Source organism: Centroberyx affinis, unplaced genomic scaffold (assembly GCF_046629955.1).
Source record: "Centroberyx affinis isolate AG114_WGS23_722 - 3 ecotype Tasmania unplaced genomic scaffold, CSIRO-AGI_Caff_v1 ptg000108l_1, whole genome shotgun sequence".
In the NCBI taxonomy this organism is placed as follows: Eukaryota; Metazoa; Chordata; class Actinopteri; order Beryciformes; family Berycidae; genus Centroberyx; species Centroberyx affinis.
In genome coordinates, this window is record NW_027278810.1 from 726,430 (window position 1) to 751,162 (window position 24,733).

The 24,733-nt window shown below is 44.8% G+C and overlaps 1 protein-coding gene across 1 annotated transcript in view; it reads right to left on the minus strand.

Annotated features, from left to right (window-relative positions):
* The window catches only part of nlgn3a (neuroligin 3a), an 85,924-nt gene that overhangs the window by 26,670 nt on the left and 34,521 nt on the right, over positions 1 to 24,733 (minus strand). Inside the window, 1 exon segment of the mRNA XM_071524814.1 lies at positions 8,697 to 8,882. Within this exon segment, the coding sequence (XP_071380915.1) occupies positions 8,697 to 8,882 (186 nt within the window).

Consider the following 24,733-nt stretch of genomic DNA (forward strand, 5'->3'; position numbering starts at 1 on the left):
ATACTCTGTGTCACATGATTATAGCCTTTCACCAAGCAAACCAGCCCAGTTTACTCCTGCAGCTAAGTAATTGGACTGATGTGTTTCCTATGTGCCACTTCTTATCGCACACTGATAAAAAAAAAATAACCATTCCCTTTTCCCTCCCAATCATTCTTCATGCGTCTGTAAGCACAGATTGTCACAAGCAGGCTGTCTATAAACAGAGTGGTATATTGCTGGATGCCTATAATCAGGGAGTAAGGCGGTAAACAACAAGTAGTGTTCCTCTCTGTGCAGATGATGCGTGTAGTCCACAATTAAGGGAACACAAAGTCATCCAATTTCCTATTTCAAAATAATTTTGAGGTTTCAGAAACATCCCACAAAACACTTGCAAACACCAGGTAATGTCTCCTTCCCTCTGCAGAAGACGCATGTAAATCACACTTAATGCAAACCTGTGAAACTGAGGAGGAATACGGCAGTGCTTTCAAGCAAGGAGTAGCTGCACAGAAGCTCCACAGTATCCACAGAGTGTTATTTACACAGAGGCAGTGAGTGCTTTTCTCTGGGTGGTGTTAAACAGATGTAGGAACACTAAAGGACTGACCTAGCTAGCCACAGAGGTGAGCTGCCGACAACAACAAGCAAACACTGTGCCTGCTGAGTGCTCCTGGTCATCTCCAAAGGGCAAAGGTCAGCTAATTACACCATAGTTGTTCATCTGGCAGACAAACACGTAAACAACAGTCCATTTAACACTGTGCCGTTCAACATAAGTCGACCCTCTTGCCCGGTGCGGAATGCTTAATGAATAAACAGTTTATACAATACACAGAAGAAAAAAAGAAACACAAAAAGAAAATACGCATGGAAGGAGACACTTGAAGAGAGAGCAGACAAAAGGAGAGATGGGTTAAGATGGCAGAGAGAGATGAGACAAAGACGGGCATACCGAGAGGGGAATACAGAGGAAGGGAAGCTAGCGAGAGCTGGTAGAAATTGGGCCAATATGTGTGGAACAACAGGGAATAAAGGAAGAGAGAGAGAAAGAGAGAGAGAGAGAAGGTGTGAGAGGAGGAGGGAGGTCAGTAGAGATGTGGAGATGGGCGGAGGAGGAGGGGGAGAGATGAGCCCCGGTGCTCAGCTGTCAGTGCTTCCTCTGCAGGTGGGGCAGGAGGAGTGCCAAGTCCCTCTCTCCCACTCACACAGACACCCATGCATCCCTCTATAATGGATGCTTTACACTGGTGCCAGAGAGAGAAAGACCGAGGCAGAGAGAGACAGGGTGAGAAAGAGAGAGAGAGAGAGAGAGAGAGAGGGAGAGAGAGAGAGAGAGAGAAAGAGAGGGGGGGGTGGTACTGGATAAAGAAAGAAACTGCTATTAGAAACAGGGAAAGGAGCTGAAGAAAATGCCTCAGAGACTAGCATCGGAATCAAGGCAGGGGTAGCAGGCAAATAGACAGACAGACAGACAGACAGAAAGCACCACAAAGTCATTAGACCAATCAAGAGAGGAAACAGACGAGACGGTCTGGGAGCAATATGATGCTGCCATTGGTTTAATTGATCTGAAGCCTAATAGCATCACAGAACACAGGGGCACGGCAGTTTGTGCACAAGAGCCGCAGTCATCGTTCCCCCACCACTACTGTCACTGTCCATTAGGATGTGTATGAATGTGCCCTTGACAATGATTTATCAAGAATGATTCATAGACGGCATCTACCTGAACTAATGACTTGCCAGCGTCTTCACTGGGGATTGCAGGTCATCAACAGATGACATATTCTGTAGTCACATCGTTCATCAGCTACGATTAGATTCCAAAGGTAATCTCGGTGATACATCACCAGATGTGTCTCATTGTATTGTCTCGGAAAATATTGCTGAGACAGCTCACACGCACCACATGTCGCTCGAGCTGCTGAAGCCCATTCGTACAGTTGTGTATATTTGTAGCTACAGGTATATGCAACACTCTGAGCTATTACCTTGGGTGATGGAAGCATGGATTCACCGGAGTACTCAATTATTCTCTGCTTCTCTCGCTGATCTGCTGCTCAGTTCTTTTATACCTATAGCTCCATGCTTTATAGGCTCAACTGCCTGCTGCAAGCAGAGACAGACTGATGGCTGGACTACCTGAATGAACTGCCTTCACCGTTGTCGAGCCATTTGTCAATTCTTCATTCCTTCGCTCTCCTCCAGCCAGGGAGAGGTAGAGCTGCCTTCCTCTGATGGACAGCCCAACTGGATATTATTTTCTAGAGTGTTACCTCGCACTGTCCATCCGTCCTCGCTCGAGTCTTCCTTACCCCTATCATCATCCCTCCCTCCCCCTTTTGCCCCGCAGGCCCTTCTTTCTTTTTCTTCTGCTCCTCCTCTCCACCTCTCGTAGTCTCAATACAACAGCTTTGGCTTCATTTTCCCTTTTCAACAGTGAGTAGTGAAGAGAAAAAACCTATTTGCTGCCTGAATTAGGCCGTTTACAATTTCTTTCAAGTTCAAAAGAGAGAAATATCTTTTAGTTGGTGAGTAATTCTCCATCTTTGTTTTGTAAAAACAAAGCAATTTTGCTTTGCTCTCCAAAGTCAAAGGCAATGCCATTCAAAGACTGACTGAAAAATGCCATATAGGCTACTTGTTAAAAGCAGTTTGCTTTTTCCACACAATGACGGCCACAGTATATGGCAGACAACAAAGCAGTGTAGTCAGCGTAAATAAATACAAGCATTCTTGCTCCGCAGAGATGGCATCCCCCTGGTTTAATTATCGCTCTTGTCAATCGAGGTGGAAGAATACGGCACCTGACAAGGTGCGTCCCCATTCTCTCATCTCTCATAGGTCTTTTTCACACCCTGAGACGCTCAGACACCCTTCAGCAAACAGCCAAATCAAACCTTGAGATGGAGGCATTCTGTTGCCCCAAACACCCAGGTAACTTTACAGTGTCGAGTCAGTGAATGCCTTTGACACCTCAGAAATGGGGTCTATTCAACTTCAACAATTGTCCCCGGTTTTTCTCAAGCACACGCCATTTGCACAACAATGGCAGCTGCACCTCGTATGAATAACATCCCCGGGCTGTGGTTATGTAGCTATCTTTCCCGGAGACTCTAATGCACATTCCAGCTCTTGCAAGGGGCTTTATTTGATGCTTATACTCCACAGGAGATGGATGGCTACTATTGGGGCCAGATGCCTGAGCTCATAGAAATGAACTCTAAACTGACTGCAGACGGATATGCACCTCAAGATCTGTATGATGGGAGCTCAGTACAGTGACATTATGGAGTGGGAGCATGCAGACCTGCAGGCCATTCCATATGGAGAACCTCCCATGGGTCTCGTTTCAGAGAAGGAACCCACACGTGTCATTTTCAAAGGTCAAAGCCAGATGTAACATTACAGTTAAGGCAGTGATGTAGTGCAAACTCACACACCCTTCATCTATATGGCCTGCTGGCCTCCTTCTCCACTCTGTAAAATGGGGCAATTTTAAAAGGCATTTTTATTAGGGTTAGCTGATCTGTCAATATCTGAAGATATAGCAGTGAATGAGTACACAAACTCTCAAGGCTAAGAAATCCTAGCAGCTCCCAGCAGAAACAGTGCAAGAACAATGTGTGTTGTTGCCTCAAAGGACAGCTGCATGCCTGCATGTATATGATAAATGATTGTCAGAGCAGAGGTTAGGCGCTCATGGGAACACAGGCTTTGAATCCCATAACGATATTACTGCATCAGCATGATTGACGGAGGCAGATTGATTTGAGGCCCAATAAACACTGTTGTCAGTCTTATTTCCGCCCTCTGCATGTAGCCAAGTTAAATACATGTCAGAAAAAGCACAGCAGCCATTTACATAATGTCAATGATTTGTGCATCAAAATCATTAGGGGTCCACAACTAGGCCTGTCTGGGAAGTCTGTCCCCTAACCTCCCCCCCCGCTGTATGGGAAGCCATGCAGATGAAAGGGAGGTGGAGTCACTCGGAATGCCATCACACCGCAAATGTCAAGCACTTCAAATTAGATTATTAAAATTATTAAGAATAATGCACCCCTCCGAGTGAGATGCCGTGTATAGAGCTAGTCTGAAAAAAACAACATTATTCACATGGTCTTCACACTAAGTACAGTAGAGAAAAAAATGTAAATAAACTAAGAAAGATGTATTTCTTTTACCTCTGCCTTCTAACAACGGGTGAATCTGAATTACCGAGGTAGAACATAATAACCCTATCACTGGACCAGGACACTGCCAAAATCTCTAGTGAGAGGTGTGAGGTTGTTTTGGGGTATTTAAAGCTTATCCTTGCTTTGTCATGGTACATATAATTCCTACAGCCAGACTAAGCCACTGACTGTATGCTCGACCATACTTGACCACAAAGCACAACGCGATCTGTGTGTCTGAGGGACACTGATTGTAATCATGACATCACGCTCCAGTCACTCCAACAGAGGCCCTAGTTTCTCATCCAGTCAGCTGTATGAAATTGTACAGTAGTGCATCAGTTCCTACCACTTAAGTCACATCTTTTCCGAGACTGTATGAAACATAAATCCTAAGCAGAAAAATCCATAGCAAGTAGATCACTACGAAGAGCAACCATTAATAAAGTTATTATTTCAGATTCCATTTGAGCAGAATGTGATTATAGATGTCTTGTCACACCGTTGGATTTTTCTAATCTCTCTAATGATCTCTTTCCTCACATCCCACGATGCATTCCTTCACTTAATCATCCCCTATACTATCCTTCACACTAAAACGGATTCAAAAACTTGTTACGCTTTGTTCTAAACTTAGTACCTGTCACATTGCCCTCCTAATACTCATGGTCCAAGGGGTTTCAGTGTTTGCTAGGTGGTGCCTTGCATTACAAATCCTTAGTTCTCATTGCGCTTCTGTAATAAAACCCAAGCATTTAACATGCACATTTATGGTCCTCAATAACCCAGAAGTCTTAATAAAAATGAAAGCTGACATTGGCATGAGGGATCCTCCACACTAGCTGTCTTTAATGTCCAAGACGTTCCATTAAAAGGGGAGCACTTCCTCAGAAGCAGAGCTTTTAGCCTGATTACTTACAGGAAGAGAAAAAAAAGGAACCAAACGACCTTCACCGCCTCTACAGCTAGCCCTTCCCCCATGTATGCACTCGTGCAGAGACACGCCAGCACACACACATGTGGACAGTTGGGATACACATACTAATGCAGACACATATGCATGTATGTGCACTGTATGATGCGCACAGAGAAACACACACATATCGCCACTCGGATATGCACACAGACAAACAGATGACGTACAAATACGCGTCTAAGTCGTCGACTACTTGGTATTCTGTCGGTGTGCGGTGAAGCCATCTCTCGTTTTATATCATAATGATTATTAGGAGAGAGGGAAAAAGCCAAATCTGCATGTTCAATTAGCGCCTGTGCGATGCCAGATAGATAATAATACATGGGATTGGCTAATGTCCTTGCTTCTGAACTTCTTCAGCCGTTTTCTGTTTGAAGCCAGAGAAAAAGAAGATAGAGGAGAGAGATTTCCCTCTGTGGGGACACAACTGTTGAGTTCCATTTAATAGGCTGGTCAAAAACACTCTCCTGCTGAGAGAGACTGTGCTTTTAATGACCATTCTGCTTCCAAAGTCTCAGATGTGCTGCTAGATTACTTGCCACACAGCAGACAAGGCAGCCATCTTATTAATAGCAACACACCACACATGCTGCGGACTAGGGAGTGGAAACTCAGAGAGGGAGAAAGAGAGACACAGAGACACATGGGGAGAGAGTGTGTGTCCCTCGCATGCTTTTACTGTCTGTGAAGGCAGGGAGACAGATGGGTGCAGCGAGGGTGAGATTAGATGGAGGAGGCAGGGCAGGGACCGGGGTCTGAAATCCACCCCTCACGAGAGGACTTCCAGGCCAGCCTCCACACACACAGGCCTGGAGGAGGAGGGCCGGTGATGGATGTAGCCTGTGACTGGGGCCCTCGGCACGCCCACATGGAGACGCCACCAAGGCCAGGCCAGAGGAGCAGGCAATCAAAGAGAGAGGCCGGAGGGCTCGGATGATATAGGAGGATCCAGTTTATTAAATAGGCTTCAGGAAGAGCATGGAGCATCTGAAGTAAGTTGTCACTCCGCCACCAACAGGCATAAAAGGAGCCTCCGTTAGATGGAAAGTCTACTCACTGCAGGCAGTGATGACAGACTGTGTACAGTGTAAGTGGGAATACTGTCATTAAATACACAGACACACCAGGGAGCTCCACAACAGTGTGTCAATGCTGATTTCCTTTTTTTACCTGGGCCTCGTTATCCTGCATCTGAGCAGCAGGTGAAAGAAAATGTGTGTGTGTGTCTGTGTGTGTGCGTGTGTTTGTGCATGTGCACATGTGAATCCTATCTAATTTCACTCCAGAATTTGAGCGTACCACACTCAATGTGACACCGCTAGCTATTTCAGGGAATATCGTACGAGTAACAGATTTGCATTTTTATTCCTGGGCAAATCAGAAAAAAGTCAACCTATGAGATGACGGAGGAACAATGCTGCATTGTTTACAATCTTGTTTCCTGACTTAATTTCTATTCAGAGTGCAAAGTAGGAAACTCAATAAAAGGCACTTTGCTAAGACGCAACAGTCCGCTTACATGGATAGGAAATCACTACACAAATCCATTATTACAGGCTGCCTGGAACCAGGTGTGCTCATGCCACAGTTTATAATTCATTTGATTATAGATTTTTACTTCAATTTTTAACAGTCCATGGATCCAGACACTTTGATTTCTTTCTTGTTTGTTGCGTTGTCTTGGCAACAGGAACACCCTACCAGTTTTCAATTCCACAGCTAAGACTGTAGCAGAGGAGGAGAGGAGAGGAGGGGATGGAGCACAGCGGAGGTTGTGAAAGCAGGTGCAAAAAGACATTTCTTCACTTGTATTTCCTGTCACATCCTGCGGCCCACTCCAGTCCTAAACTTTATATAATTACAACAATCTGTGCTCCGAGAGAGACTGTGTGAAATCTGATTGCCATTGGTAACATTCGCAGCAAGAGTCCTGGCGTGATAGAAGGCTTCCTGTTTCAATTTCCTAGGATCCCTCAAGTTTTACTGGCTCTTTTTTTATCCCATCAGTGGGGCATACATTTCCATTCAGGGGAAAAAACAGCCCCGGTAATATCCAATTTACTGGGAGGCAGAGGAGATGGTTTCACTGGCAGTATAATAACATGCTACATGAAGCGTAGCATTATGGAGTATGAATAAAAAAGGCATTTATGGTAAAAATTCAATCCAAAAGCAGTCATCACTCATCTGAGGAAATCAAGGCAATTAGTAACACTTTAATGCAAATTGGAGAATGCAAAACACATCACAAAATCCCTGGCACTGCAATGTGAACTAAAGAAGAGCAGCTCGAATGACCTCTTTCAAATGCATGGTGGTCTACTAATCAAAAATCCAAGAACAGGGATTCTACTCTGCCTAGAGACAAGAAAGAGAAGTGTGTGTGTGTGTGTGTGTGTGTGTGTGTGTGTGTGTGTGTGTGACTGTGTGTCTGGAGGAGAGATGGGGGAGGGGGGGTGTCAATTACGCTAGTTAATAGTTTCCTGACCACAGTATTGCCTAAGACCAATCATCTATCTAATGCAAGAGTGGTTTCTTTAATGCAATTCCAGCCCTGCCACCTGATGTAAAAGCCCTGTGTTACAACGCTAACCATGTGTGTCCAAATCAACATGTTTGCGACTTGTTAACATGTTCACAAGAATCACAACCTGCGGAGGGGAGCGTGGCTGAGTGTAAAGATTTCTCATTTCGAATATTACCGCCACGTAAACAATGAGGAAAAACATAAACATTGCTACACGATACCTTGATGTCCAGATAGCCTGTCATGTATACAACACCACTATCAATTAGATGCAAGGAACAGCCAGGTTTTAAACATATGGATGAATCCATGACTGACTGTAATAATTTTAGGTAAGTGATGATGCGGTGTCCATTTGGCTCTGCGGGGTGCGGTTAGAGGCTGACGTTGGTTTATGGCGCTCAAAGCAGCAGTTCATTCAGATGGGCCGAGGCACATCCTCCCAGAACTTACCAAGCAGCAGCAAGGCTCCATCTTAATACAACAATGCATTAGAGGAGCATCACCATGAGGAATGTTCATCGCGTCTCCAGTTTAAGCACACATGCTGTATTTAGTATTAAGGCCATGGCCAACATGAGCAGTAAATCATCATGGAGTAGCATTAGGCTAGCCAGCGGATAAACAACATTCTTCACAAAGGGGTTGGGGGGGGTGGCTCCATTAAGCATGACAGTGGCTGCCACTAAAATGCTCCCCCAGGTACATCATGTGCTCTCCATCTTTCTTACGAATAAAACATTACACCTACATGTTCGATTTTGAGATCTAGATGCGCGCCGCGTACCTGCAGAGCAGTGTGCGTTACAACCCACATGGAGCTTTAAAGCTGCTGTAGAGTTTCAATTACCTTATGGGAATGAACATCCAAATCATTTAAATGCAAACACCTGCTCCTGAAAAGCCTCCTCGCGCTATACAGTAGAATAAATTACTCAATAACTCACAATCTGCACCACCCGTTTCTAATACTGAGCAGCCTACACACCAGCAGGCATGAGCATCAAAGCAGTATCACCCATCTCCTTACCTTCAGAGTGGTGGGAAAGCGTGAGCAGGCTGACGCAGGAAGCCCCGATCCCAGAACCGAACACAGTGATGCGGTTGGAGTCTCCTCCGAAGAAGCCGATGTTCTCACTGATCCACCTTAGAGCCTGGATCTGGTCCAGCAGCCCATAGTTACCTTTAGCAGCCTGGTCGCCGGTACTCAGGAAACCTGAAACACACATACACAGATTAAAAGAGTAAAAATGTGCCCAGGGAGCTAATCAAACTGATTAACATTAATATATTGTAAGTATAATAAATCACATTGCAAAACATAATACACTGTAGGCTTGATCAAATCCAAAATAAAAGCTGGTAGTGCATATTCCCAGTACAAGCGAGAACTTACACATGCAGTATGTCACTATTATTTATTCTCCATGTGCACCTGCAACATAAAAGGTTACTGCAATGACTAACCCCACCCCATTTTCATCTGCAGAACCATCAAGCTGTGGGACAGCAGCAGTGAAATCCTGACTTATTGCAGGACATGGCTGTTGGTAAAATAGAGGGAGTGCGTGTGACCACATGTCATCTGCACCTTATGAGAAATCAATGACAGGTCTCCCTGGGTGATCACCCATCATCAGATGTATTGAGCTGGCCTGATGAAAACCACGTGAATCTATGAAAACTCCATGGATGGAGAGAGTGAAGTGATAATAAGATGCACAATCATTTTGACACTGCAAAAACCTTCCTCATGGATTGTGACCTCATTATATATCCTATCAATGTTACTATCTTAACCTGATATATTTCAATTTTCTGCTCACATACTCTATAGTCTTGTGTTCCAAACATTTATACAAGGCCCTATCCGTACGCATTTCCCTCCTTGTCTGTGTAATCTGCTATATGATGTCTGAGTTGGACAGTGAGCCTCTCTTGGGGACATCACAGCTCATGTTAACACACCACCCTCTCCCAGCTGCTCTCCAGGGCCCAGGCCCTGCTGAATGATGGGTAATCGGGAGTCGCAGGAGAAGATCAAAGGCAGGCAATCCCAGAAGTCCCCACGGTAGACTCAGTGTCCATCAAACCCCTGAACATGGACACAAGGTGACAGCTAGGAGACATGTGTGGAATTCAAGACCCCCTCTCTTTAGTAGCAACATAGCCAAACATTTCAAAAGCGATGAATATGAGGTGAATGCTGCAGGCCTCTGCTGGCTGCCTGTTCAATACAGAAATGGTCCCTCAACATCTCAGTATTGTTTCCCACATCTATTTCATGGTCTATGCCTCCATATAACGATGAGCAGTCTGTGTTTAAGTCCCCGGGGGTAAGTGGGATGGTTTCGTTATCAGCAATGCAAGACAAAGACGCTCAACCCAATGTGCTTTCTGACTCAGGTCAGCATGGCGATACTCAGCTTAGATAAACCCTGATTAGAAAGCAGCTGCTCTGGGCCCATTAGCTGCTTATGGCTAGGGTTAGGGTTATGTATGTGCAAAGAGCGCAGGCATGTCTGTGCATCCCAGTTTGCTTGACAGCATTATGTATGCGTGAGTCAGAGACTATAGAGGCCGCAGCCCCCTGCCCCACCCCCGACAGCACACCCGCCTCGCCCTGAGTCCCTGTTGGCAGCAACAAAGAGGGTGGGCAGGGGAAAGGCCAGGCCTGATCATCGATACGAGAGAGGCGGTGGCACAGGAAGCAAAGCAAGAGACAAATGGATCAACAGATGGTCTCCTTCAGACGCATCCCTGAGGATGACAGAGCAGCAGGGCACATGCAGAGAGAGAGAGCGACAGAGACAGGCAGAGGGAGAGAGAGAAAAAGAAAGAGAGAGAGAGAGAGAGAGAGAGAGAGAGAGAGGGGGGGGGGGGCTTCAGTTGAAGAGCTTTCTTTTTCCTCTTCTCTTGTGGCTCCTCCTCATGTTCCATCATAACCAAAGGACAACAGCTTTTACAACCCTCTCTCGGGTGCTGGGTAGAGTGGAGACGTGACTCTCCCAGAATAACCCTCATTTGAAATGGTTCACACTTCACCAAGTGTATGTCAGCTGGTTTAAGAAATGTTAGGAGACTGGCATGTAAAAAGGGCTCCTCCATAACTATTAACCTTGTTGAAAAAATGTAGCCGACATTATGCATTCGGCATTGCAGTGTGAGGCGTTACCAAATGACAAAATGTAAATCATTAGTTGGATAACCAGCTGGCAGAATAAGCAGTGTTCACTGCTCTATCCTCTGTGAGCCATGTTGATTTCTCTGCATCTAAAAACGAAACTGGTCATTAAAATGTAGAGGTGGAATCCAATATATTAGACAACAAGACATGCTGCGGGCGCCATTTAAAAATACATCTAATATAGCTGCTGGTTATGTTTTAATTGGAAAGGTGGCAGCAAGTATTTTCTTTGGAAAGCAATTAAGATAGCAAGGTAATTGTTTTTATGCATGGCTATTTCTGAGTTTACATTTATGGCAGACCATTGTGTTTATGCTTGTGCTCAAGAGGTGTTTAGTCTCTGTTGTTTTATGGCGATTTCTTTATGTCCACCTCCAATCTGCTTTGCTAGAATTATAAGGTAAGAACACGCAATCTCCATAGTTAACCAGTAAATCATTATATAGTATATAGTGTCACTTTGTCTCTGATTTCAGTTATCTACATTTTTGAAGCTCCTTCCTCAATAGAGATTGGGTTATAGATTTCCAGATCTATCAGATGATCCCAGTGCGATCAGCAATGCGTGGGCTTTGGCTTCACATGAACCATGATGTGCAGTGCACTATCTGTTCACAGCTCACACCTACACAGGACCTTGGGATTCTGTGCTGCAGCTCAGTGCTTCTGAATCGTATTTGGTCAGACTGGTTATGCGCTTGGCTGCACTACTAATCTTGACATTCTATTGAGATTTTTAATATATACAATACTAGGAGCTGCACTATAAAAATAATATTTCATTGAATCAAATTACAATCACATGAAATCCAGCTTTGTTGGGTATTTGAAGTCAAATCAATATGCAAATTTATTTTAAAATGATCTGACCAATTAAGTATGGTCCAAACAGAATGCACAACTACACTTATCGCAGTCAAGTTAATTAATAAAATAATAATAATTAATTAACAATGAATAATAATTAATAAAGAAAACGAAGGATTAAATAAGCAGAAAATAGTCAAGTTGATTTGATACTTTGAATGTAAAAGTGCACACAAATTAACGCTTACTAATTTTGTTTTCTCAATGACATTATTAATCTTGTGTGTTGTGAGTGTTGTGAGATCTCTGACAAACTGTAGATAAACTGTGGGAGGCTCTTTCAGTTGTTAAAGTTGTTAAGTCTCACTGACTGAGTGCTAACTAAATGACCTACCTAAGCCTAATCACTAAAGGATGAATACGAATGTCATAAATGGTTATGTTACTACTTTTTTTTTTCTTAAAAATAAGACATTGCGTTGAATATCAAACTCTACAGATATTGATTAAATAGCAATTGTTCAGCTTTTGCTTTAATCAAAGAAAGGGAAAAAATTGCATTGCACTGTAGAAAAGGGAATATGTAATAAAGATACATTTAATTAATCCTCCTTAAATTATGTATGCCCAATCCAACATTTATTTAATATGATCTACGATTTAAAAGGTTGAGTCAACTATTAGTTGTATCAACAGCACTTGCAAAACGTTATGTCAACAAGTAGCATTTTTTCAAATTATCTTCTCACTTGTCATTTCCAAATACACTGGAATATAACCTGCCTACATATGTCAGTTGGACTTGAAATGAAAGTTGCGTGAGAGTTAGTTTCCTAGTCACCGCAAACACATTCTATGTGTTAAATAATAGTGTTTATGTGCTCTCTCTCTGTATGTTAGAACTGTAATTTTTCCTGGGTGATTACATGATGCGTCTTTGTATTGTCTGTCGAAGCCGTTCTTGCCTGACAGCGGTGTAATTCCAATGTATGGTAAACCTGTATTTTCTCCATGCGGCAGGGCAGAGGTGGAGATGCAGTATTGATCTCAGCAGGAGTGGCAGCCTGACCTTGGAACCGGTCACAGCCAGGTCGGGTCACACCTGTCCCCTTGCATCCCCCCTGCTGGACTAAACGCTGTGTGTATGCGGCACGGCTCCCCCTGCGAGCTACTTTGCCAACTTTGTCACCTTTGCGTGACCAGAGGTTCAGTAAATGTATACAGTATGACAGCGTCCCCTCTCTGCAGTGTTTGTGGTTCACCCACCATGCCAGAAGCAATACAGTTCCAGGAGACGCTGATGTTTGGAGAGCCGGAGCTCACTGCTCAAATCCAGCACCTCTCTATTTCCTCCCATATTTTCCATCACACACTGCAAAATAACAGCCACAATCACAGCATCACTTGAGTATCAGCGAAAGAGAGCGGAGCAATAATGTTATTTTCCAGTTTATTTTTCCAAAAAGGCCAGTGCAGAACGTGTCGCTGCATAATGCATTTTGAGGCTTGATCGTCTTTTATCAATAAGTGAGCACCGCTATCTCATTCTAAACTGAGCGTCTCCGTTTCCTCTGGGCCCAGCTGAGCCGTGGCAGTGATTTCCTTTAGCCATGCCTCTCAGAATTGATATTTCTCTATTGATTATGATTTAAATGTCTGTTTCCTATACGGCGGGCTATAACTCACACTGTAGCGGAAAGAGGTGATGATAATGATCGCTCCAACCCTCGACATCTCTCTTAGCCTGGTCTCCCAGATAATGGAATGTGTGTAAAGTAATGGCGGAGGGTGAGAAGGGGTGAGGAAGGGTGAGGAGGAGGGTGAGAAGCTTGTTATTGAGCTGAGGAGTGAAGTCACACAGGGACAGATGGAGCGAATGAGCAGGGAGGACTGGAGGAAAGAGAGGAGAGAGAGAGAGGAAGAGGAGGAGGAGGAGGAGGAGAAGCGGTGACGTAACGGAGGGAAAGGCTTTGGCTCTCCCGCTAGATTCTTTCGGGTCTTTTTCTTCTCTTTTCCCCTGTTTCTTTCTCCCTCTCATCCTCCCTCTCTTTGGGGGCGCCGGTTAACAAGGCCATCTGTGTCCAAACTCTCCTTTGGTGCACCCCTACCCCCCCCACCTCCATCTCCCTCTTGCCCTCTCCCTCTATCTTTCTCCCCTTCTCTTCTCTAGGGAAATAAAGGCCCACACAGTCACAGCCTTGACAGCCTCCCCTAAGAATCCCCCACTACAAAAGAGCTCCAACTTCCCCCAGCCAGGCCGGGGCTGAATGGGAGCCTCTGGGGTGTGGATGGGAGGGAGGGGAGGCAGGGGAGGGAAGGGGCCACCCTCCACACAGCCACATAAAGAGCCAGTGTGTCAGGCTCACGATGAGCAGACAGGACATACCCAGCGGTCCATCCTCCACACAGGGAGTCATTCCCACAAGATTTTTTCATCCATTTCTTTTTTTTGGGGGGGGGGGGGGGGGCTGAGGAATTCAGCGTGCCGAGAAATAAAAAACAAAACAAAACAAAACAAAAACAGGACGAGTCAAGGGAAAGGGGGCGGTGTGGAGGCGGGGGGGAGGGGGGGGGGCAGGAGGGAGGCGTGGGTCTGAATGAAGGTGATTGCCACTTGGATCACTGTACAGCTCCTGTTTACAGCTCACTGCCCAATGACATGGCTGCACAGCACAGTCTGAGCCGAGAGAAGGAGAGAGAGAGAGTGGGGGAAAGAGAGAGGGAGAGAGAAAGAAAGAAAGAGAGAAAGGCGGGCAGGCAGGCACAAGAAAGCCTCTTTATGGCAGCCTGAACACTGAAGGCCATTTACCCAACACCACATCCTTGTTTCCGGTGGAGAAAATAAAGACTTGAGGACGTACAAAAAAACAAAACAAATAGCCGCGAGTGCCACAAGCCATGCTTTTTGATTGTCACCCCTACAAATCACTGGTTCCATATGAATGAATTTAACATGATAGCCTCTAACTTGAATGAAACTATAAAATGGTGAAAAGGAATTTATGTATGAGCCCTTGATCCCTGCTGGCCTTGTCACAAATCAATAATTAAAGAAAATATCAGACCGCCTTGAATGGCAACAAAGTCATTTGATGTTTCAAGGGCTTGCCCCCTCACAATGGACTGGTTCAAAATGAATGATAACATGCTCACAAAATTGAAGGCCCCTGCCGAAAGCCTGGAGAGACAGATTACTAACGGGCAACTAAATAGTTTTGCTTGAATATGAATCTCAATCTCAATTGCACACACTTGACACAGATAGATGCAGTGTGTGCAACATGAACCAACTCTGCTACCATACCGTGTCCTGAGAGGTTGTTAGATAGCCTGCTGGATACACAGGTTCATGCATACTGTACCACACAGACTGAGCCACTCACATGGAAAATCTGGTTTGTGTGCAACAAAGCGTTGCGAAAAAATAAATGTCAAGAGGGAAAATCTGTGCAGCGCAAACACCAAAGCTCATCTGACACATAACTCAGCCCCTGAAACCCAGTTCTCTTACAGACAGACAATGGGCTGCTACAGGAGAAGGGGATGAAAAACAGATACTGTAAGTCAGTATTGGCGGGCCACGTGCCAGCTGTTGGTTGTGTTGCATGTGACTTTGGGACTGCTTAATCTGATTGTGTGATGTGTCCCAGTGGTCAGGCGACACTGGTAAAGGGCTCTAGTGAACAGCAGCGCTGGCAGCAACTACAAATGAGCGCTTTGCATATGTATGACCCCTGGCGTCTGAACGCCACTCAATCAATCACACATCGGCCATAGCGGCTGTCGGCTTTCGGTTATGTCTCCCCCGCTCTCCTCACTCCTTCACCACCCCTCCCTTTGCTCGATCCCTCTCTCATCTTTTCCCGACTCGCTCTGCTCTCACTGTCTCTCTGGATGTCTCTCTCTGTTCTCCATCTCTGCCTCCATCGCTTCTCGCTACCTTTCGGCGTCTCTGTTTTCCGTATCTCTCGACATTTTTTCCCTCTGTGAGCAGTGGAGACAGTGGCTTGTCAAAGACAGGGAAATGCTTTTACGTTAAGTGGCGGTTTGCATCTCACAGCTGGTGCAGAGGCGGGCCTGCATGCTCCCACAGAGGGAGAGGGGGAGACTGGCGTGGGAACGTCAAAACTGCGAGGTTAAGCAGTGCTTTGGTTCCACTTGGAGGAACATGCATCGTGGGGGGGAGGAATCCATGAACACCAGTGTTTCAAATTTTTTCTCAATCTCGGTCTCATGTTCAAAATTGTTGGTATTTTGTTAGATTTTTGTTTTCCGTTCTGCCTTGTTCAAACAAAACAATATTGTATGTAGGGTGCACTGTCTCAGATCTCACTTTTTTGCCCGTGGCATCGCATTTCTCAGTAGACGAGTTCAAAGGCATGGTGTGAAAAAGCCTGGGTGATGTAATTTGTGGGCGTGGTGAGAAAGTTTAGCACCTCCCAGCTCTGGGAGGATGGGGCAGTGTGCTGTGATGAGCTGTGATACCATGGGGGAGATCACAGAGGGGCTTATCAAAGCACATCAGCGGAGAGGAGTAGGAGTAAGGTCATCATTTAGAGGATCTTCAAAGCCCAACTCCTCTTCTCCTCAGGTTTGAGTCGCTCTGATAGCTTGCCATAATGAGCTTAGTTATCCCTGCTCATGAGAACTTGTGAAAATAAGTCCAGGCAACCCACTTCTAGAGCTGCCTTCTCATACTGTGTTCATTTATAAAAAACTGCCGACATTAGTTGTAAATAGCAACCGTAGCGATTTAGATTAACATCTGTTTTCCTGAGGCCTAGCAGTGTGGTGTGTATGAGTGATGTTTTATTTGTTTATGGAAGGGTATAGTATTTTTGGCTACTAAAAGAGTGGGTACAGCTCCCACAGAGCAAGGGCAGTTTATGTTTGGAACAATTAGGTAGTGTGTTGTTTGTGTGTGTGTGTGTTAAAGTCGGGGCACTGTGCTCCAGCCATGTGTGTGTGTGAGGGAGTAAATGGGAGTGCCATGGCAGTGAGTGTGGGTGAGTGCACGGCCACTGTGTGCATAAGAGAGGAGTGCTTCCAACAGAGAATGTGTATGTGTGTGTGTGTGTGTGTGTGGAGCAGAGGCAGTGTGCGAGTGCTTGGGGAGGGCCGTATGCGGTGCGGTGAGGGAGGTATGGATATTAATCACCAGGAGGAGCATGGTTCTGTGGCGCCGGGCGGAGATGGATGGGGTGTGAGTGCAGTGATGTCACCCTGACAAATGGACCGGCCATGTTGGCTGAGACTCGCACATCGCCTCTCATTTCAATTAGTTCCTCACACAACACCCCACCTAACCCACAATCTGCAGGTTACACACACACACACACACACACACACACACACACACACACACACACACTTCAGCCACAAACACACCCCCTTCAGTGCCCTAACCCATGGCAGAGCCCTCTAACAAGATGCACTGATCTGTAAGAATACAGTATAGCTCATTCAATTAATCTACCTCAATTATGACAGCACTTTTTTTTACTTTCCATCCCAGCAGCCAGTCACTCATTACCATTCATAATATCACGCACCGACTAGGTCTACGGCCAGCACACTGGCCAGTGGGAACTGGCAGCCAGTCTGGGTTTGTTTACGAACTAAAGACTGTGTTCTCCCACAATATCAATTTGATGAAGTGCCGGCACGATAGCAATGTGGCCAGTCAATTGGGCTAATGGTAATAGCGTGCATTTACTCTCTGATGTGGAAAAAGGTACAAGATCTGTACCGCCGCCACAGTGAGCTGTAGAGAGCTGCAATTCTGACAAACTGAGTTCAAGTTTAAAAGGTCTAACCTCCTCACTAGCTGTTTATAGCCCTGCTCTCAAAAGCCTGACACCGCTAACTAAAGGAGTCAAGCCTGATTTCAAAGTGTCTGTCACCTATAAGAGAAGTGTTAAGCCTCGTTTTCAAAGGGCTGACGCTGCTAACCAGAGGCAGTAAGCCTAGTTTCAAACTCTTGTCTGTCTGGACTGAACTTTGCCCTTGGGGGAGATCACTAGACTGTGGAGTGGACTGCGCTCTTACTGCTCCACATTGAAGGGCCTTCTCCATTTCCCCATTTCTTCTCCTTCGCCTTCCCCTTCTCATTTACTACATGCTCTCTCCCTCTCCCTCTCCTCCTTCATCTGATCTCTCTCTCCCTCTCTCTCTCTCTCTCTGCCTCTCCACCGCAATCCCCCTCTTCCTCACCTGGAAGGATGGTGAAAGAGGATCACTTTGGTGTAAGCTAGGCCGGGCTAGGCCATGCGAGGCTGAACTGGGCTATGCAGAGCACAGTGGAGCACTAAGTTGGGGATTTGAGCGGAGCCTCCTGTGGCTTCGGCTCCAGCTTAACACCAGTGGTTGGTATCTCTTCATCTGCCTGTGAAAGGAACAGGAGGTTAATTCCAACCCTATAGGGAGGAGTGGGAGAGGGAGAGCCTTCGTTGTGCCACTGCATTAATTAGAAGCACTTCACATCAGAATTTGTCACATTAAAGTCACTTTAAAGGTTCCTCAAAATCTGAGGCCGGAGACAAACAATAAGCCATTGTGCTGTATTATAGTGCGGCTTTTATGAACTGAGCTCTACGATGGCAAATATGTTTTGTATGAGACGATTTAATTGTCATCTTTTCAATGTAACAACCCTTCTTGAATTGTGATCAAAATGTGACATTTTGTTTCTATACAATCTAAAGATAATAGAGAATATAATTTCCCATGTCTATAATCATCCACCCATGCTAAGGAAAGTAATCAGGGTGATCAGGGTGTTATTTCAATCTGAGTCTGCGGGTATGTGGTTTGCTAATACTGCTGACTGACACTGAACATATTTGATATATTGATATTGGCAGTTGGATGTCTTTCCATTTCATAGGTAGAAAACCACTAGGTTTGTACATATGCAGAATTTATTACTTTCTACCTCGTGAGAGTGCTTGGCTTGCTTGGCTTCACAGATTCTTTTGTTGATGAAACATGCCTGTTCTCTCACCCTGAGAACAGGGGGAAATGAAAAATGGATGAAAACCTTTTGAAATAGTGTGTTTGATTACCATAACACTTCTACAATACAGGGAGTGTGCCTGTCATGTATTGTTGCGTGTAACAAGGAGGGCATGCACTACACAAAAGTCACTTGTACCCATGTCCTACAAAGGATGAAAATATTTGCCTTATTTTCTTCCCTTTCAATTGATACTGAAGTCCTGTTTCCACCAAGGGTCTCCGCGTTCAAACAGCCCAAGTGATTCCTTTTTCATTTCACTTTGCCGTTCCTCCTTTTAATCTACCAACACTAAAGAACTGGGTTCCAGCAACAAAAAAAAAAAAAAAAAAAGGTTAGATCTCGCTTTCTGTTTCATCTCGGCCTCCTGCGATCCCCAGGGACATCTCTCTGTGCTCGTCTGCACTGCCTGGCGATGGGAGATTGTGCCAGGGCTCTGTTTGTTTGGCTTTCTTCCCCCTCCTCATCGCGCTGAAATCTGCCTGACAGTTCGGCAGCATGGCTCAGGCCCCACAGGAGCTGCCGTCAGATAAAATGTCACCATGGCTTTGTTCCACACGCCCTATAGGCTGGCCAGACGCACTGTACACCTGAGAGCCCAAAGGCCAAACCACAGAGAGAGAGGGAGAGAGAAAGTGGAAGGAGGGGGTGTAGAGATAGAATGGAATACTGGTCTTGTGAATTTTGCTGCCTGTGCCATAGCAACATTTTGTTCACTGGCTCCATTTTATCTTCATTGACGACGTCAACTTTGATTCGAGATTAGATTAGAGCAGAGGTTTTAACCTTAGAGCTACATGATTAAACCCCAAATAAATCATCGGTATGGTTCAACGGCACTGCTAATTCAGCATTACCCGACGTTGTAGTGAGATGTGATTGGATGAGAGCCCGCTATCCTCGCAACCGCTTAACCTAACAGCTTTTGAGACTCAAACTCATGACATCTACAGTCAAACGTGATCCATTTTTCTCTCGACGGCGGCAGCACCAGACCCAGCTCCTGTCTCCGAGCCTCAGATAACTCTTCTCACTGTTTCCCTAACAAGGCTCGAGCGAACAGACGACCGGTCCTCTCACTGCCGAGCACTAGGGCGGTTGCCACTGTCATCTCCTGTTAGCTCAGCCTCCCCCGGTACACGTTTCAGAGAACACAAACGCACTCATCCCAAAGGAGCTCGTCCGCGCTCCTTCACCCACCCCGACTCCCCTTTCCCCCCCAATAAATTAATAAAAGAAGGAGCAGCTCTCGCAGGTAATTTGATTAAATACGACATCCCTGCTTTAAAGTGCGTGCTGACAAAGCAAAAATAAGACGGGACGTTGTCGGAAGAAATTGTCACTGTACTCGTACATGACCCCCGCCCTGGCAGCTCCGCTCTCCTCCTTCCCTATCAGCTGAGCATCACCACACACTCCATTTTCCAAGGGCATCTCTCAATGTTATTAGATGAAAAATGCTATATGCTCCAGATTACTGGGCTTGTCAGTCACCTAATTTGATGCAATCCCCACCAGATCTCTTCTCTTAATTGAGTTTCTTTGGCTTTATTTCATAGCAGACGTTTATGAGTTCATATGTTTGAACTGTGGCTGCATGCTGCATAAGCCTGTGGGCTTATCTGGGGCACACGCTCATACTTTTCAAAACAGACATTATGTAAACAACAACATGAGCTCAGATATTTGTTATACACCAAGGACTTAAATGAGTGTAACCATTTTTTTTGCAAACGGCACTGAGGGAAGTCTATTTGCATTTTAGAAAAAAATGCCTGACACAATGACTCAAACACTGAATCTTTATATTTTAGTTAACATTGTTACTATGTGATTGCAATATTATTATCATTGCAACTTGAAGAGCTGAATCACACCGTGATCAGTTATTGCATTGAATATACTAATGGAGTAGACTCTGGTATGACTCATAAGGAAAGCGATTTCCAAGTGATTCAAATGAAGATATTCCATTTTTCCCCAGCTGATGAACTCCACTTTTCATCTTTCTCTGTATATATGTCATCTCTCCTGTCTTCTCTCTTCCCCTCAGGCTTGACAGGGCTGACCGGAGTTAGGAAGGATGTATCGGCCTGTGACGTATGAATGGAATGACAAGCCGTCTCAGTCAGAGGGGAAACCACTCATTATACAGATTGCTTTGTGGTGTTTCTGGGTAGTCAAGGCCAATGTCACCTCACTTCAGTCTGGCCCAAGCCTGAATGGGCGTCACTGCCCGTCACAAGGCCTGTTCACTATCTCTAAGCTGACACATTTTCTCACTAACTCTGTATTCTTCAGAGTCAGTTCGCCTAGAGGTTACAAGGGTGGATTACTGACCCAACAACAATGGCAACAGTGAGAGAAAAACAGACACTTTCTAATGGAATGAGAGATTCTGAATCTTATTAGCAGGGCATCTTGTTTCAGTCAAGGCTCCAAACCCAGCGAGCCCCCTGGCTCTATGATAGCATCAGTGGCAGCTATCAGCTAGCAGGTGCAGAACAGAAATAAAGCCAATTGTGTTGATTTAATCATCCCCCACCCCACCACCTCACCTCCATCCCTACACTTGAGTGTCCACTAACTGGCTGTGCCATGGCTAATGCTCTCTAATGTCTATTAATGTTCTCTGTGGTGCTATTAAGCCATATGCTGATGACAATTCTTTTCTCTTGTCTTTGACAGGATAACTGCATGGCAGCTCACTGCAACAGCTCCCACGTTGGAAAACAGGTGGATAACTGCTGCTCTTCTCCCTCGCCCAGGATAACTGGACCAGACTGTGTGTTGTGGCTCACTGTCAGTAACATCACTACCCGTGGCTGTAAATCCTGTAGCATTGCTACCTGTAGCAGTCAGTTTTCAATGAAGTCTGTGTGAGTGTCTCTGTGCAGTGGTTGCAGGTCGGTGCCATGCTGAGCTCCTGTGTGAAGCCTTATCTCCCAGCCTGAGAATCCATGGCTTCTGTCCCCCAGAGTGGCATGGAGACTTGAGTGGCAGGCGCCTGCTCTAATTAAACCAGGAGGAGCATTAGTCCCGCTTGTGAACAGTCTTCATAATTACCCGTGCAATTCATTCATTATTTAACTTAACGAGGCAGCTCACTGGCCAAACATACATTAGTACAGTGGATTTGAGCCCTAATTTAGGGAAATGCCATAAAGATATTAGATACCTGAGGTTTTTGGCCCAGCCACCAGTAAACCTACTGGATGATGAGGGATCAGCAGTAATTACTGAATATTTGGTCTTATTAAGTTTAAAAGTGTCTGCCGGTGATGTGGGCGAACACAAAAAAGCACTCTTATTGGAATGACTATTCGGTTCAAATGAAATGTAAGTATGACCTTTCTAAGCTCCTTAATTCAGCTAAATTGGCTCCAGAGGAGGCTAATTTAGCCTTTTACAACATGGAGGGAAATGGGCAATAGAGCAGTGGTGCCACTAGCAAATGATGTAGGACCCTAACTTGTTCGCAGAGAAAAATGATGTTAGCTTTGTATCTCAAACGGATAGTACAAATTCCCTTTTCCCAGTTTTCTTAAAAACATAAATCTTAAATAGTTTCTTTTGAAACTATTCATTCTCATCCAATTGTTGGTATTACCATTATAATTTTGACCACAGTGGTATTGTTAGTAAATGTAAATGGGGTTTGTATTAAAATGCAAATGCAGCCAGTAAAAGCATGCAGTCAGCATTTTATAATCCTGCATGAAAAATGTTACCTTAGAAAGCACATGCATTTAGATGCCAAGACTAGGATACCAAATCTTGCTAGGCTGTACTCACAAGCCAGCCTCCTCTAGCTGTGAAGATAATTGATACACAATTCATGCTTAAAATGATGGGGGCGGATGATCAAGTTAGACTGGGGTGATACAACCCTCTAAAATTATTGAGTCAGAAGATAATCTGTTTTGATGCAGCTCTTATACCACTTATGATAATTCATATTCCTACCATATTCTAATTCATACATAACAGCTGGATCCACTGATCGCAGGCACAGCAAGAGTTGTCCTGCCTATGCCCTCTCATATTTCATGTAGATAAATCTAAAGGTGAAAGAGACTTATTCCTCTAAAAGAAACACATTTAGTATCTTTCCTCCTCTCTTGCAATATATCCTCTTTCATGTAGCATGGCACTGGTAGAACGGAGAATTAGACGGTATGATGGAATACCTGGTCTATACATATATATATATATATATATATATATATATATATATATATATATATATATATATATATGTATATATGATGTGTCATCCAACTTCCATTCAGATTCCCTCCATGTATATAGCTGTATACATATATATATACAGCTATATACATGGAGGGAATCTGAATGGAAGTTGGATGACACATTCAACAGCTCAACTAATATGATCTGTGTCATTGAGTTTCTGCCACTCAGGAATCCATGTCCATCCTGATCCCTGTCAAGCATTGTTAACTTGTTTACTGCTATATTAACCACCTGATAGGCTGCCTCGAAGAGAGGTATATAGCCTGTGGCAATTTAGTTCCAATGAAAGCAATAGGCACACAGCAGTCTTACAAGAACAACGGATTAAATTACATATGTATTCTTGTGCAAGATGAATAGTCTATAGACCCTGTATGTTTGATTTCATCAAATATTTATGGAATACAGAGGTCTATTCTCATGGATATATTACTTACAGGGGCACATGCTGTACTGTGCATATGTGAAATGCTGGCAATGTTTACATTAGGCTTAGCTTACTTGTAGCTGGGTTATTGCTCATGCATTTGGCTCCTCTATTGTTGCTGTTATGTTTGCAGCACAGCTTGCTGTTGACTTAGGGACTACTGAGTTTGGGAGAGCGAGATTAGAATATACAGTAGAAGTAAAAGCCTGAAAAGCTACAGCATTGTTGTAAGTGTAAACCAATTCAAACAAAGCAGCATGTGCACTATTCCTTGCATGGAGATATCACATCACGAAGCGCTTTCGATCAAACAAAATCCAGAGAGAAGCCACTTTCTCTCCCTTCGCTGTTAGAAAATAGAATAGTATAACAAGACTTGTAACTGTGCTCCAGTGACCCAGAAACACATCTTTCTAATTGTTCTAGCTGGCCTCTGGGGCTTCATTCACAATGCTATGACCTCTTTACAAACAGAGCGCAGAGCACGGCCCATCTGGACCCAAAGGAGAGCCCGACAGAGTTATGTTCCCCCCAGGCATGTGAGCTCTCTCCAGAGCCGATGACTCCAAACACCACCTCCATGTCTTTCTACCGTCACCGGAGTCTTGTTTCATGTGGTTGAACAGACACATGCGCTCGCACACACACACACACACACACACACACACATACACATGAAAGTCAAATACCCTCAGACAGCTGTATTTGTTCCCCCCCCCCCATCCCCTTGAAAGTGCAGTGGAGAACCAAACCAAGGTACTATGGACTGCGTATGCTGTTTCAACCTTTCTCCTTCCTGGCCAATCTAATAACATCAGGCCGCTGTGATGCAGCAAGGTCGGCCCTGGTCCAAGGTCACTCTCTGCTGGGTCCATGGCTGAGGAGGTGTGGTGAGAGGAGGGGAGGGGAGGGGAGTAGTAAGCACAAGCCCAGTTAGATGAGATCTGATCCCACATCCACGGGCTCCTTCGATTACAGTATAATGCATTTACAATTGAGAGTGATAAGGTCTGTGTCATTTACCATGTTGCAAGTGCGCTGTTCATAATTGGTGACACAGGAGAGCAGGCAGTGCTTTTTCTTTCAGAACCGCAAGGACCGGGTTGTGTTTGTGATGAGATCTGCGCTTATGTTGACAAAATAAAAGCCACCTAAAGAGTTGGGAGATGAAGAATTACCTACTTATCAACTCTGATCTTATCAGAGGGCAAGTACGGTTTGAAAACAGAGGCTCAACTTCTTCTGCGATGCTATTTGAGCCTATGAAACAATAATCTCTATACTTGGGGAAATATTATCCACTAGAGTCCTCTCTATCTGTTTTCTGGGGGACATGTCAGGGGCTAATTGTTAAGAATTGAGTTATTGAGCTGT